We start from the raw sequence: 15,597 nt of genomic DNA on the forward strand, positions 1-15,597 counted from the left end.
CAGGCAGGTGAGAACCACATGTGTACGACCCACGTACCAGTTATTGTCATAACCCACTACGGTTACTTCAGGAGCGTCTGAGGGAAGGACAGATGAATGACAGAAGGGAGGAGTAAAAAATAGAGATGAGCTCAATTAATCCTTCCAAGGCTTCATGTTAGAGCGTGAACAGCAAAGGCATTCATGGACTAATAAGTCCTGGGTTTTGTGTGTGTGTGTGTGTGTGTGTGTGTGTGTGTGTGTGTGTGTGTGTGTGTGTGTGTGTGTGTGTGTGTGTGTGTGTGTGTGTGTGTGTGTGTGTGTGTGTGTGTGTGTGTGTGTGGTGTCTTACGTTGTACTGCTAGCTTCAACGGAAAACTCTCTGGTTTGACCTGGGTCCTGTGTCCCACCACGCAGCTAAGGTCTTTCCCGTTGTCTGCTGCTGTGGGAACCATGTGGTACTCGCTGGTCACGGTCACGGTGTTGTTGGCACCCGGCATAGACACTGTTGTCGCATTGCCATTGGCTGTGGTCACCCAGGAAATCTGGGCAGCGGGGCGGCCATCCACAGACTCACAGCGTGCCACAACGACCGGATTAGTGCCTGCTTCCACTGTTATGATGGAGGCCGAGTTCTGAGGCTTAGCTGATGGATGGACGGATGGATTGATGCAAGGGTGGAGGGTGGAGAGAGGAAAAGACACAGAGTGGCAGAGAGAAGATTAAAGGATGTAGAAAAAGATAAAATGGAAATAAGACAGCTGAGGGAAAAGATAATGTGCACCATTATTGATAAACAATTTGAGTCACCAGCCTGGCCAAAGCAAATCCAAAACCTCAATCTCCAAACATGCTCTGTCCACCCACTCGCCCTCTCTCTCTCTCCTCAGTCTATTTTCTCTCCAGAGCCTACATTGATAAATACTTTTGAGCACCAATGCAAACACCCGAACCCTATATCTTATCTTCTCCCTCAATTTCTTTAATCTATTCTCTCTCTATCAACCTGCCACTGATACATTTCCCTGACTGGTCCAGTGCATTTCCATTCACAAATTCTGATCTCTGTCATCCCCCACCCACTCTACTCTACCTCCCTCCTTATAACTCCTCAATTTCCCTCTGTGATACCAGTGTGGGATCAGAGGAGAGCAGGCAGGACAGCAGCTGACAGCAGGCATGACAAGCAGCCAGATCAATATAGTGCCTTAGGGGAAGCAGGGAGGCATGATGTGTTGGAGAGAGAAGAGAGCGGAGCAGAGGCACTGGTGCCGGGCCAAGGTTAGACCAATGGTTCGATTGCATTATCAAGAACACAATTGATCTGACAATACCACTTATAATAGCAATTAAGCAGAGCTGGACATGCTTTTAACCTGCCTGCTACCTTTGGGGGAGGGAGAGAGATAGAGAGAGGTAGGAGGAGAGTACTTTGCATTTATAAAAGCATGGTAAATAGGCACACGCTCGTTAGACAGATGGGTGACAGATTTAAGGAAAAACCAACACGTAACAGCTTCAATGCAGTTTGATTCAACAAGTCTCAAGAAACTCTTCTGGAGTGACAGGGACCATGGAACACAGAACTAGGTTTTTGGCAAGAAAAGTTAATTAATTGAGAAAGGTAGTTTAAGACAGTTGGCTAATTCTCGTGTTTGACTAATCAATCCATTCAGGGTTTGAAAGTCTAAACTACAGATCTTTCAGAACGGGTTACTCAGGGTCATGTTGAGTTTGATTCCTTTGTACCTGACAAAGAGGGCTTGAAAAGTGGTACTTTTCCAAAGAATGTTTCAAGTCCTCGAGAGGCAGAAACCTGTGATGGATTTGAACCCAGAAGCACATGTTGGTAGGGTTTGGTACCGAAACGTTTGGTGAAATGTTTGGTTTGTAATTTTCAATATTTCATGTTTTGGATGTTTGACGTGGAGTGATTTTATTGATGATAATAGATTTGTTGTCTAGTTACTAGAGATGCACCGATAGACCGGCCGGTGACCGGAATTGGCCGGTTTTCACGTGCTCGGCCATGTCCGGCGACCGGCAGGTCAGTCTCACATATGCCGATTTCACGCTAGTCAAGTCAATGCTACAATTAACTGACAACAGCACAGTCTCTTTTTCCTTTCTCTCAACTTTTCCACCGTGTGTCACGCATACACACGGCTCATGGTGTGAAGCGCGTGTCCGCGCTATTCTCGCACATGTAGGGAACCTCGTGAATTAACCTGCAACATGTCAGCTGTTTGGAAATTCTTCAGCGTGTGTGCAGAAGATAACAAGTTTGCAATAAGCAACACCTGCAAGGAAAAAGTAAGGCGTGGAGGGACGACACCAAAATCAAATATTTTTTGTTGGATATTGGATGTGAAAAGAATGAAATGGTTCTAACATTGCACTTTAGGAGTAATTTATATAGTACTATTTTATAGTGATCCATTATCTGTTCAAAACATTTTCTATGTTCTGTGCAAAATGTTCTATTAAAGAAAAGATAGAAAATAAATAGTTGTGTGTGCTATATAGTGGTTAAAAAAAAAATTAAATCGGAATTGGCTAAAATCGGTATCGGCTGGCCTAACAATGAAAATCGGAATCGGCCTAGAAAGTTGTAATCGGTGCATCTCTACTAGTTACCTAGACATCTTTGCTATCTTTACATCAAGGACCAGAATGGAAACAGCAGATCTTTGTGTGTCCAATAAGGTGTCACCCATCTATATATACACATTATGTAGGTTATGTTAGTGACCTACCCAGCATGACGAGGTACGTGATGCCTTGCTCGTTGCCTCTGGGGTAGGTAGCATACTCGCAGATGTACTTCCCCTCATCGGTCATCCTTACATTGCTGATCTCGATGGAAGGACTGGCCAGGTTTGGAGGACTGGGCGTGAAGCTGACTCGGCCCTTCACGGGTGAGTCGGGGTAGTTGGGATCAAAGTTGGGGTGAAACACAGCGATGTTGATCCTGTCTCCGTCCTTCGGCTCATAAATCCACGTGACCTGTGGTGGAGGAGGCACTGGGTCAGTGGTTAGGATGCGTACAGTGATTGACACTGGAGAACATTTTAAGACATCCACATTTTGCAGTAAACTCCACAGGGCAGCGTTTACAGCCTCATAATCAAATACGTGGAGCCAGTATGAATATGGATGTGACTTTTTCAGGAGCAGTACTTTCTCTCTCTCTCTCTCTCTCTCTCAGCATAAACGACAACAATGTTGTGTACTTCCCACTTCATTGAGATGCAACTAAGAAGTGTTAACATTACCATATTCAATCCCCTGAAGCAAAATGAAGCTTAGTATTTGTTTGTTTGGAGTATTAAAACATTAAGCCTAAATGTGATAAAAACCTATTACTAGCCTTAGGATTATTTCTGTGGGCTATGATTTGCTAGATTAATGTTTAATGGGCTAGGTAAACAAGGCAAATGGACCTGTATTATCATTTTATGTTTACTTTGATTGCAATGAATTTCTCTTTTACATCTGTCAGACTAAGTTTCACACACCTGCAGAATCAGGTTGATAGATAATTGACAAATACTTTATTTTACAGGAAAATGGGCATATGTTTAGACCGATACTATATTGTTTATTTATTTGTTTACTTAATTGCCCATGTGTTTGCTTCAATTGTGAAAGCAATTTCAACAAATTGTACTGTGTCAAGTCAGCACAATGAGCTGCAATTTGGGGATGCAGCAGACATTTTTATTAGAATTTCATACCACAAACCCAGTTTAGAGCTTATATGACTGTGGTTGTATAAAGAAGTAATCAAATCCTAACTGAAAAAAAGAAAATAAACTTGTATCATGAGAGTGTGTCTGACCATTGTGAGCTGTATCCCAGTGGCATCAGTGAATGCACAGCGCAGGTTAACTGTCTGGCCAGGATACGACAACACCTCGGGCTCCACCTTCACCCGCTGACCTGACACTCCTAGGAGAAGCAGAGAAAGAGAGAGAGAGAGAGAGATACACACATTAATGTCTGCTGTATCCTTCCTTCCCAATCTAGGAAACATGGAAAGGGAGCAGAGGAAAATTGTGTTAGTCTCCTGATGATAAATGAGGACAGTGTGGATGTGTCTGGTACAACAGAGGACAGCATTAGTGAACCCAGGCAGGTATGCCAAGAGTCTGGAATCTCTCCATGACTGCGCGTGTGTGTGGATGCACTGGCCGAAAATAAAAAAGGGGATGTGTTGTTGGGGAAAAAAAAGAAGAAGAAAGCCAGTTCTCTTTTGCACATAAGTCATAAATCATCTGGATGGTTTATGCTTTTCTTTAGCCTGCCATTTGCTGTTTGACTCGTTGCTGTGTTACAGCAACGAGTCAAAATAAATATGCTTTTCTTAGTTGTGTCGGTGGGTGGGTGAGAAATAGAAAGAGCAAGGCAGTTTAAAAAATTCCTTCTGCGTGCGCGTGCGCGTGCGTGTGCGTGTGTGTGTGTAATCCAAGTCTCTGTGAAAATGTAATTACTTGTATGAGTAAGTGCGCATTAGTGTATGTCAGCAAGATGGCTCCTGTTTTAAGTAAGAGTGGATTACCTGCGGATACACAACTTCAAATGTCTGCAGCCAGGGCTACGTATGCAGATACGTGTGCTTACAATGCGTTTAGCAGCAAGCTACACACATACAACAGCACCAGTGGAAACATAATTTCCCCTAAAGACAAACAATTACTTGCGGAACTAGTTTGTGCTGAGCCAAAGTTGTTGTGTTGAAACTAATATGATCTGCAGGGCTGATGGAACACACACACAAAGAACACCCACACACATAAAACCCATAGGCTAGTACATAAGAGGAAAGTACCAGTGCTGTCTTTCACTTTTGACGAGCAATAAACACCACACCTTCTCTACTCTTGGAAGATCTGAAATATCAATACGAGGGAGGAAGGAGTGAAAGACTGAGTGGGAAAGTGGAAGAAAACAAGCCTTTCCTAGAATAACACCAGCTCTCCCAGGACCAGCCCAATTTACAACCACAAAACAACCCCCTTGGAGCCACTGAGGAACCTCTGGACAACCACTAAGCAGCCTGTGGGAGCTACAGAGAGCCTTATTGGGCTGGAACGAAGAACAGCTCGCTCTTTTTTCTGTCATGGACACATACACGAGTATATCTGTGCAAGTAGACACACAAAAGCATGTACACGCACAAACACACTTATACAGTAGAGCTGGGCAATATATCGATATTATATCGATATCGTGATATGAGACTAGATATCGTCTTAGATTTTGGATATTGTAATATGACATAAGTGGTGTCTTTTCCTGGTTTTAAAGGCTGCATTACAGTAAAGTTATGTCATTTTCTGAACTTACCAGTCTGGTGTAACTGTTCTATTATTTGCCTTTACCCATTTAGTCATTATATCCACATTACTGATGATTATTTATCAAAAATCTCATTGTGTAAATATTTTGTGAAAGCAACATTAGTCAACACTACAATATCGTTGCAGTATCGATATCAAGGTATTTGGTCAAAAATATTGTGATATTTGATTTTCGCCCAGTCCTATTACACAGTACGTCTCACGACAGCTTTATTGTCGATCTCTTGGCCCCTGATCTTTCAAATATCTAGAGCATTTTAGTAAAGATGAAACTAAAACCCTCTGTCAATCTACCTAGTCTGACTGACTACAGGTTAGCTGTACTCTGGTAAACAAAGGATGTAGCAGAGCAAAAGAAAAGGGTATGAAGGGTAATTGAAACTCTTGATTACTAGTCTTGATGGTCAGAGGTCAATACACAACGTGGCACTGAAGATAAAGTTACTCTGCCTCAGGTTTCACTTGTATGCACATGTGCAAATTCACATACAAACACATGCACAGCTGTTGCCTCCCCATATAATGTGGGGGCAGAGCCGAGCTGGGCCTGTTGTCTGTCATTCTGAGGCAATAAGAGGAGAGCCAACACAGGTCAGCTCCTGCCAGAGCTCAGATGAGAGACAGGCTGGCCTTATGAGGCTCTTTACAGCCCCAGGGAAATAAATATTACATACAAGACATACAAAGACTTGCAGTCCTGGTCTTCCATGATAGTCTCCGAATCCCAGCCCTGAATTCTCAGAGACTTGGTGTCATTAGAACAGCAGACACAAAAGAAAAAGTCAGTGTGTGCAAGTGTGTGCGTGTACATGAACACAACAGGCTTTAGGAAATGCTGAGGCAAAGTGGCATTTCAAATAGTAATTGTCAGTATAAATATTTAGAGAGCATTGGTCATATTAAACAGAAGAGAGACAGGAGGCGGAGGGAGACAGGAACTAAGGGAATTAGAGAATAAAAGACGGTTCAAGGGTAAGACTGAGAAGAAAGGAGAAGCGACAGAGGGAGAGAGACAGAGGGAGAGAAAGAGAGGGTTGGAGGGGAGGAGAGTGATAACAGAAGCCTTGTGTCACCGCTGCTCTACTTAACAGTAGCTCTGCTGCCTGCAGGTGACATACAAAGAACGCCAACAAATGCACACAAACAAACAAATGCATGCACGCACAAACGGCACTCTTCAGCATCCTCAAGTAGTCAGATGTCACCAATTATTGACACACACACACACACACGCGCCGCAACAGCCTTGCCATATTAACACAGTCCTCTCCGATCCCACCATGCATCTGTGAAGAGGAAAATGAATCCGGAAGGAAGGAGAAGACCAGATACAGCCTGGGAATGCCAAAGTAATGGGTGTGTGTGTGTGTGTGTGTGTGTGTGTGTGTGTGTGTGTGTGTGTGTGTGTGTGTGTGTGTGTGTGTGTGTGTGAGTGTAAGGTAAGTGTGTGAAAAGAACGCGGTGCCAGAAATAGAGAATGAAAGAGGGAGTGCAAAGAAAAAGTGATTAGAAGAGAGAGGAGGAGATTCTCGAAGGGGAGACTGTGTGAGCTATAAACAAGGTTAATAGGAGACAGCTGAGGGACAAAAGAGAGACATTTAAAAGGGAGAAATAAGAGGAGTGAGAGAGGAAGTAGGTGAAAAAGAAAGAAACTAAAAATGGAGAGGTGGAGGGTTAGTACAGGTGGAGAGAAACAGAGCGAGGAGAGGCAGATGAGGGGAGGTGAGATGGGAGGTGTAGGGCGGTGAGAGGCAGGATAGACTCCACACCTGACCTTGTGAGAAACACTGTGGTTGTGAATAGAGAAAGAAAAAAATGTAAAAAAGACTGAATGAGCCAGAGGATGCGAGAGAGCGAGCAAAAGAAAAGAAAAAAAAAATACTCAAAATCCTAATTTTCTCTGCAGCACATTTGAGCCAGCCGTGGCTTATAAAATGAACATACGCTTATCAGCCTGACTCGCTGCCTGGCTGGCTTGACTGACGCCTAACGGCATTCATGTCCTCTGCCTGATCCCCGCTATAGTGGAGAAAAGCACAACGTCAGGGGGACAGGGAGTGCGGGCCTGAAATCACCTGAAATATCTAATGGCCTTCAGAGCTCACTGACTTTCTGCCATTTCATCAAGCTAGCGGCTATGCACTGTCAGGTGGGCTAGAATGAAGCTTACCCATTTCCTGTGTTCTAGAAGATTGCTTCCCAGACACACACACAGTGTGTGTGTGTGTGTGTGTGTGTGTGTGTGTGTGTGTGTGTGTGTGTGTGTGTGTGTGTATGTGTCAGAGAGAACGTGAGAAACAAAAAGGAAATGTGGGAGTGTTTTTGCTTTGGTCTTTCTAGTGCATTGCTGTCTCAATAAGCATTCTGGCCTTTCATTATTCTTCCAGGTCTGTGTGAATTTCTCAATATCCATTATTCTCTTGTTGTTATTGTTGTGCCCACCCGCTCTACTCCTGAAGAATAATAGCTTTGATACAGGCAGTATGGAGTGTCACGATCAGCCTCTGCCTGCTGTCTGTCTCTCTTTCCCCCTCTGACTTTTCTTCCTCAAACATAATCTTTTTCTTACAGGAGAATTAGAATAATTCCCATCCCACCTTTTAAACTTGATGACTTTGACATGCTGAGTTTTGGACCCGAGGGGGGGCACTTGTGATGATCGTCGTGATGGTGCTGCAAGCGCCATTTTGGTATACTTCACAATACAAAAAAAGACCTGTGCAGTATATATGCAGTATTGGTGGCTTAATGATTGCTTGCCTATGAACAAAATAATGTAAAACAGCTAATCATGACTACACCACTTGCATTTACAGCTCCAATCCTCTTTGGGTCGATGCACAGGCATAAATTATCTTTGAGCTGGATGCTCAATGAATAAATGTCCATTAAAAATAAAAAAGCTACAGGGATGTTTACAAAGTGTGTTTACAAAGGCCAGGTTTTACACCACATGACCTTCCTTAAAACTGTTCAGTTGTGCATATGGAGGGCTCATTTTCTTTTTCTTGCTCATAATAAATGCATGTTAAGGGTCTACGTTATTACATATTCACTACTACATTCAACAGTAACAAGAAGACACTGTGGGTTGAAGGCATCCTTGAATTTTCACCCATACAAGAACCTGAAAAAAATTGTAAAAAGGATGATCCATCAGATCATGTTACTTTGTCCATTGTTTGATGATTTAAGTTTTATTCTCAGTGCGGCAGGGTGTGCGTGTTTGTGTGCTGGCATTGAATACAAGTGGTTTCTTAATGAAAGCTCTGCCAAATACCAGCTTTGTGAGGCTCCCAATGTGCAATTTCAGTTGTTTTTTTGAGACATTGGCACAGAAAAGCCGATTCAATTCCACAATTATTACTGGGGTTGTAGTTGTGTACAGTGCAGCTTGTAGGTATTGGGACAGTGACACATTTTCTTGTCGTTTTCACTCTGTACTCCAGCAAATGGACTTGAAATGAAGCAATAACCGAGATTAAAGTTCTGACTTTCAGCTTTAAGGGTGTTTGAGAGTGTTTACTTCCATTCTGTCCACCTCCTGTATGACGAGTGGGAGCCCTTTTTGTACATACTTTTGAACAGTGCTGCAGGACCCTGCAGGGCAACAATTCCTACGTTGTCCAACTAAAATGGATATCAACACTCTACAATTAAAACTGATAGTCAGGGATTTACCCTCATAATAACCATTTCATTTCAAATCTATGTGAATGTAAAAAAAAAAAGTGAATGTACAAATGTTTTATAACTAACCTGTATATCCCTCATGAAGAGCAACAGTGTCCACTGTTCCCCCCTCACTAAATCTTCAATACTGTTCCCTTTACACACTAAATACAGTAATATTGCAGTTATTGTGAGTAATGCACCTGTTATTTGGGTGCTGACTGTTCATCTCTTTTGAACTGCGTTAGCTCCTTTGTGCAGCTTTGAAAACTCCTAAGCAGAGACGGTCAAACGTGTATTAAAGCTGACACTTTCTATATGCTACTCTAGTTTTCTGTGATTTCTGTGTGATGTTGCTATTATTGTGTCCACACCAAAACAGTGACACTGCTGGGGCTGCGTGTCATATCCAAACTGCTGCTGGTATGTACCAATAGCCTTTATCAGCTGGAGTCTGGAACAGCACAAACCTGAACCTGCTGTCGGCTGCTGCTACCTGACACTGCTGCAGTGCTGGTTCCTCTGACCTTAACACACGCAAACGCAAATGTGGATACACATACAGCCACACAAACCCAGAATGAACGTGCATACACTGCGCATGCGCACACGCATTTTAGATGTGGATACTTTGGTATGCAGGGAGCAGAGTGGGAATGCAGCTTAGCTTTGACAGGCGAGACAGTTTGACAAGCCAAGAATAAAACTAGGAAATGAGGACTTGAGATGTGTCTCAGCTTGTCATTGACCTTTCTACTGGGCTCTCTCTATAACGGGCCAATCGATATCACATGAGAAAGCTACATTTAGAAGTAGCCACTGCTCATTATGGACTTCTCCGATGACAGCCTATTATAATCCATTAATTTACTAGTGTGGGCAATCGGTTGGTTTTATAAAGAAGCACACTTCAAAGACCAAGGCTATCGTGTAAAATCTGTACACTAATATCACCAGAGATGTTCAACCAGCTTGGGAATGTAACAAAAAAAATAAATCACAGTTGTAAAAGGGTTTGGTGTTACAGCGAGGTTGCATGCAGGAGACAGCAGGTAAAAAACCAACCTCCGTGATGCAACAGGACCAGAGGAGGAAAAAAAGGTGCAGAAGAAGGCAGTGCTACATCTCACTTTGTACCCAGTGACGAACCATATATGATGAAATATATGATAACTGACTCCGAACACAGTGTGGAAAGAGAAGGGAAATCAGACACAGGACAAAATGAGGAAAGCAAGCAGAAATGCATGAAATGTAACAGAAGGGGAGAGAATGAGAAATAGGGGTTTGGAGGGAGGGACACAGGGAGACATGAACAGGCTTCAAAGTGCCAAGGAGAAATGAACAGCTGGAGGAGAAATCTGCACAGGGAGGTGTGTGTGTGTGTGTGTGTGTGTGTGTGTGTGTGTGTGTGTGTGTGTGTGTGTGTGTATATATACTGATGCATATTCCTATTTAGCTGCCTGTTTATAACAAACATGCCCTAGGACTCAAGTGAATATCATTTGCTAAAATAAGCGTTTGCCAATTCAATTAAGTGCATCATCTTTATAAAAAAAGACCCAGCAGGGAAGTTTAAAAATCCTTTAAAAAAAAACTTCAAAAAGTTTCATACTCTGGAAACTGAACACTTCAGCTTCAAATGCCAAAACCTGCTGCCTCCGAATCTGGACCATGACCTTAGTCTTGCCCCAAGACTATATGTCTGAACAGTAGGCATGAGTTTGAGAGTAAAGTGAAACTGACCAAATAGAGGAATTCACAATGGGATCTACCAGCCATTTAACTGTATCGGCCCAGATATAAAATTCCTTACACAATAGAGCATGCATATATCTCTTTCTCTGTCTGTGGACCTCTCCCACCCTCTTTCCATCCTTACTACGTACATTAGGGGTGCACGATATGAGGAAAATATGGGATATTCTGTAACGTTGTTTAATATCGCAATAACGATATTACTTGCAATAAATAAACCGATATTAAAGTTTTCTCAGTTCTGCAGCTTTCAGTATTCTGCTAAAATACAACAAACTGCTTGCTGAATTTAAAACAAATGAAAGGAAATCATTTCCCAAATTTTATTGGAAGAATTGAACATTAAATTGAATATTAAAGGCAGCACTAAAAAAGAATGATGGTTACATTTTAAAATGCAGTTTTCTACTGATAGTTCCTTTCAACTAACAAAAAATCTCTGAGTGTCTTTCGTGATATGTCGCAGCCTTTTGCGATGTGTATATTGTGCCAGTTGATATTGCGATGACGATGAAAAAAAAAACGATATACATAGATACACAAACAGAATATTTCCAGTGTAACCAGCTCTGGCGGTCAAACAGGTCTGAAATAGGAATCCTGTTTGGACGAAATCGAAAAAAACAGGAGTGATTCATCAACTATGCATGGTGGTTTCTTTTGTTTTACTGTATCACACCTCGCAACAGATGAACCTTACAACCAACAACATACACAACACACTTAATCATTCAACATCTGCCAAGCCAAGAGAAAACTGTGCATAAGTGATAAAAATTGCACTTGACTTGCACCGTGTGTGTGTCGCCGTGCTGAGACAAAACCCATCTCCACACGTAAAACTACTAGGGAAAGGATAACCACATATATACAGCCAGTCATAGAAACCCACATGATCATAGAAAGGCACATGATAACACACACACACACACACACACACACACACACACACACACACACACACACACACACACACACACACACACACACACACACACACACACACACACACACACACACACACACACACACACACACACACACACACACACACACACACACACACACACACACACACACACACACAGAGAAGCACTCTTCTCCACTGGGTGAATAATTCATCCCAGGGTAAGAACGAAAGCCGCGTGCTCTCCTCCTCCTCCTCTTGTCTCTTCATTATTGATAAACACCAACATCTACACTGTACCTGACCCAGGAGAGAGAGAGAGTGAATAAAAGGAAAGAAAGAGATGTTCAAGAGAAAAGATGATAAAGCAATAAAGAATGACAGTGGCATGGGAAGAAATGCAGCAGCTACTGTATAAAGTAGAAGTGCATAAAGAATTTAATAAAAAAAAATTAAAAAAAATGACTAGGGGCATAACATGCGAGCATGGTTTTATGGCCTTGCATGTTTTCATGCAAGGCCATTTAGAGTCAGTAAAGTCTTGCTCGTAAGAGACAGTTTACTGTGGACAGAAAGGACACGGCTCTCCTGAGCCAAACAAATAACTGCTTCTATACTGCCTTGCTACTGCTATGGCTCCAACCCACTGAATAAGTGACTGAATAACTTACTGGCTGGATGGCTGACAGACACCCAGCTCCCCTGCGGCTCCTGGCTCTGCTTTGTCTGCTCAGGCCCTGCACATCATTCTACCTCCACCGCACTTTCCTTCTCTCGGCATCGCTCACTTATTTCTCTCTTTTCTTCTTCCCCCCTCTGTGCCATCACCCTGTCCTGTCTTTTCATTTTGGAATAAATCCTTTTCATCCCTCTGGCTCATTCTGCTCTTCCTTGACAACTTTTTTTTTTATTCTACTAGTTCTTTTTCTGTCTGACTTCTTCATTCTAGCCCTGTGTGCCATCGCTCCTCATGGTAATTGTACCGGGCATGTTATTTTAGCCCTGCATGTAATTTTGGGGTTTTACCGCCGGGTGACCGTTGTGACAGATATGCAGTCCGTGTGAAAGCATAAAATGTAAATCTAAAGCTTTGGGAAAACATTTTGAAAGACAGGTCTAGCGTCAGTGTGTGAGAAATATCTTGATCTATTCCCCATTATGCATGCTGAGGCCCTACACCTCTCAGGTTTACCAGTAAGCTCACCAAAAGAATCCTTCACACATCACTCTCTGTGTGACTTTGTAAGTGTGTGTGTGTGTGTGTGTGTGTGTGTGTGTGTGTGTGTGTGTGTGTGCCCAAAGTCTGGTAGCATTTCACTTTGGGAATAGCCATGAATTAAAGGATCAGGCTAAGTCAGAAGTGCACAGCTGGAGAAAAGTTCCAGGTACTTCTACAAATGTCCAAATGGGCTACGTGTGTGCATCTCTTCGTCCATAATTTCCTGTGTGTGTGTGTGTGTGTGTGTGTGTGTGTACATCCTTCCCTCGGTATGTCAGTTGTTAACATAATGTGATTATGCGTCCTATTTTTGCCTCCCTAACAACACTTGGATGTGAGAGTCTACCGAGGTGTCAGAGAGGATATTTCAGGATGGGTGTGATCCTTTCCGCAAACTAAAAACCGAGCCGCCTGTTTAAGTGAAAGGAATTCCATGACAACCCCCCAGACCTAAACACAGCTGTGTTTCCTGGTTCTTCGTCGCCAACGTTCACCTTTACTTCACCTTGGTGGTGGTGGTGGGGGGGGGTGGGCTTTATTTCCCAGCTGCTCTTCCCACAGTGTCAGTCGCTGCCACTCAACCCACTACTGATGAGCCCATTGGTCAACAACGCTGTCAACATGCAGCTCATTCATAGTTGAGGGGATGAGAGACCAATCCAATTTATACTGCACATTAAAGGATTAAAATGCAGTACGGTGATATGAGGGAGACGGATATTAGCACAGTCAATCTGTCAGGAGGATCACAAAGCGTGTTACCAAATCAATGCTGGCCATATGGAAGACAGAAGGTCAGACACCACATGCAAACAAACAAGGAGGTGCGTACAAATATTATGATAAACGGATGACTGTGTCCCTCACAACAACCAGCTGGATTGAATTACTGACAGCAAGTCTGTATAGGAGCACGGAAAAGAAGTCTGCACGGGAAGATTTGAGAGGACAGGCGAGTTATGTTCCAAAATATGACACCCACCACTCGGGGGGGAAAAACGTGTAGAGTGTGTCTACTCTTGCAAAAGTATTGCATATAAGAGATATAGAGAGCTGATTAGTCCACCTGCATTTTGAAAATACAAAGACATGCGACAGATTTAAAATTACTTTTATTTATTTTTTTTACATAAAGACAAATGAGAGCTACACTGAGGTGGGAAGATAGCAACAATTAGTAAACATCAGCAGGTAGGATGTGGGGAAACGAAACAAAGATAGGAGTGGGGGACAATAGATAACTTAAGCAATTAAAAGCAGAAAGAATGCATGCTTTGTGTATTAGAAGAGCATTGTATGCGTCAAAGTTTTCTTCCCGCAGGTCTGCAGTGAGCTGAGAGGGCGGAGGTGAACGGCCTATTGTCTTCAAGTCTCAACAGGAGGCAGGTAAAATGAAACTTCTCACTTCAACACATACCTCCAATCAGTTCTCCCATAAAAGAGGAGGGGAAAGGTGATACTGAGAAGGGAGGGGATGAAACCAGGATAGAAAGTAAAAGAGAAAGAAAGTTTGGACTGCTGTTTCTATACAGGTACAATGGATCAGGAAATTAATACACAGTATGGACGTATGAGGAAGTCCAGTTCAGGGTTGTTGTCTGGCCCTCCCTCCATCTCTTCCCTTTGTACTTAACATTAAGATCAACTGTGAGTATTCTCTGAAGGACAGTCACTATGACAACTTGCCTTGGGAACATGGTGTATTGTTTTGATGCTGGCGGTCGGATGGATGCCAGATCAAAAGAGGGAGTGGCGCATAACCTGATATTTCCTCTCATATCAATCGGTTAAATCAAATTAAACAAAAGACGACACTGAAAATATGTGGCTGTCTGCCTGCATAGTCACAGTCAATGTAAAATAATAAAATAAACAACTTTAATTATCCTTAAAAAAAAAAAAAAAAAAAAGGCATGACATGTGCATGACAACTCATCTACCCGGAAAAATAAATCAGACTGGTCACACTTAACTTTTACAATTAATAAACAAAAACTTTATACACCATTAAATAGCCGGAGGAGATAAAGGACTTATGAATATATATATATATATATATATATATATATATATATATATATATATATATATATATATATATATATATATATATATATATATATATATATATATATATTCAATAAACTTTGAAAAAGTGAGAACAATATGATTTTTGTCCTTCAGTGATAAGCTATGAAAATGCAAATAAAAAGGAGAGCGTCAAAACACTCCAGAAAAGATTGACAAAAGTGACTAAAAATAACTGCACTCACTCATTTCCAACAAAGACAGTCTGTGTTTGCAACGTTTAATCATTCCTGTGTTTACATGCCACCTTAATTGATTGTAAAACATTTTACTGGACTAATTTGTTGATGAATGTAATGCTCTGATCCTGTATAATAGTATGTCTGTTGCTTCTGAAATTAGTTATTTCCTCGATTATTGATTGATTAGTCATGCTCTGTTGATAATCTATTCATTATTATGTTATTTATCACGCCAAAATTACAAACCTTTACTGGTTAGCTTCTCAAATTTGAAGATTTGGTGCTTTTCTCTGTTTTTAATAATATTTGAGATGTACATTTGTGTTTTTGACTGAAAATGCAAGACCTTTGTCTTTGGGAAATATTCATACACAAAAGACACAGTATGTAAGATATTGCATAAGATATGTAAAGATATTGCACATGATA

General features: G+C 41.9%; 1 protein-coding gene across 3 annotated transcripts in view; it reads right to left on the reverse strand.

Moving 5' to 3' along the window:
- Positions 1-15,597, reverse strand: part of si:ch73-22o12.1 (nectin-2) — an 81,926-nt gene that overhangs the window by 46,307 nt on the left and 20,022 nt on the right. For all 3 annotated transcript variants that reach the window (XM_028580986.1, XM_028580985.1, XM_028580984.1), the window contains exons 2-5: positions 3,821-3,930; positions 2,736-2,985; positions 332-625; positions 1-77 (exon numbers count right to left, since the gene is read on the reverse strand). The exon at positions 1-77 is cut by the window's left edge and continues 41 nt beyond it. In XM_028580986.1, the coding sequence (XP_028436787.1) occupies positions 1-77; positions 332-625; positions 2,736-2,985; positions 3,821-3,930 (731 nt within the window). The remainder of the gene's footprint in view (positions 78-331; positions 626-2,735; positions 2,986-3,820; positions 3,931-15,597) is intronic.

Source organism: Perca flavescens, chromosome 6 (assembly GCF_004354835.1).
Source record: "Perca flavescens isolate YP-PL-M2 chromosome 6, PFLA_1.0, whole genome shotgun sequence".
Taxonomy (NCBI): domain Eukaryota; kingdom Metazoa; phylum Chordata; class Actinopteri; order Perciformes; family Percidae; genus Perca; species Perca flavescens.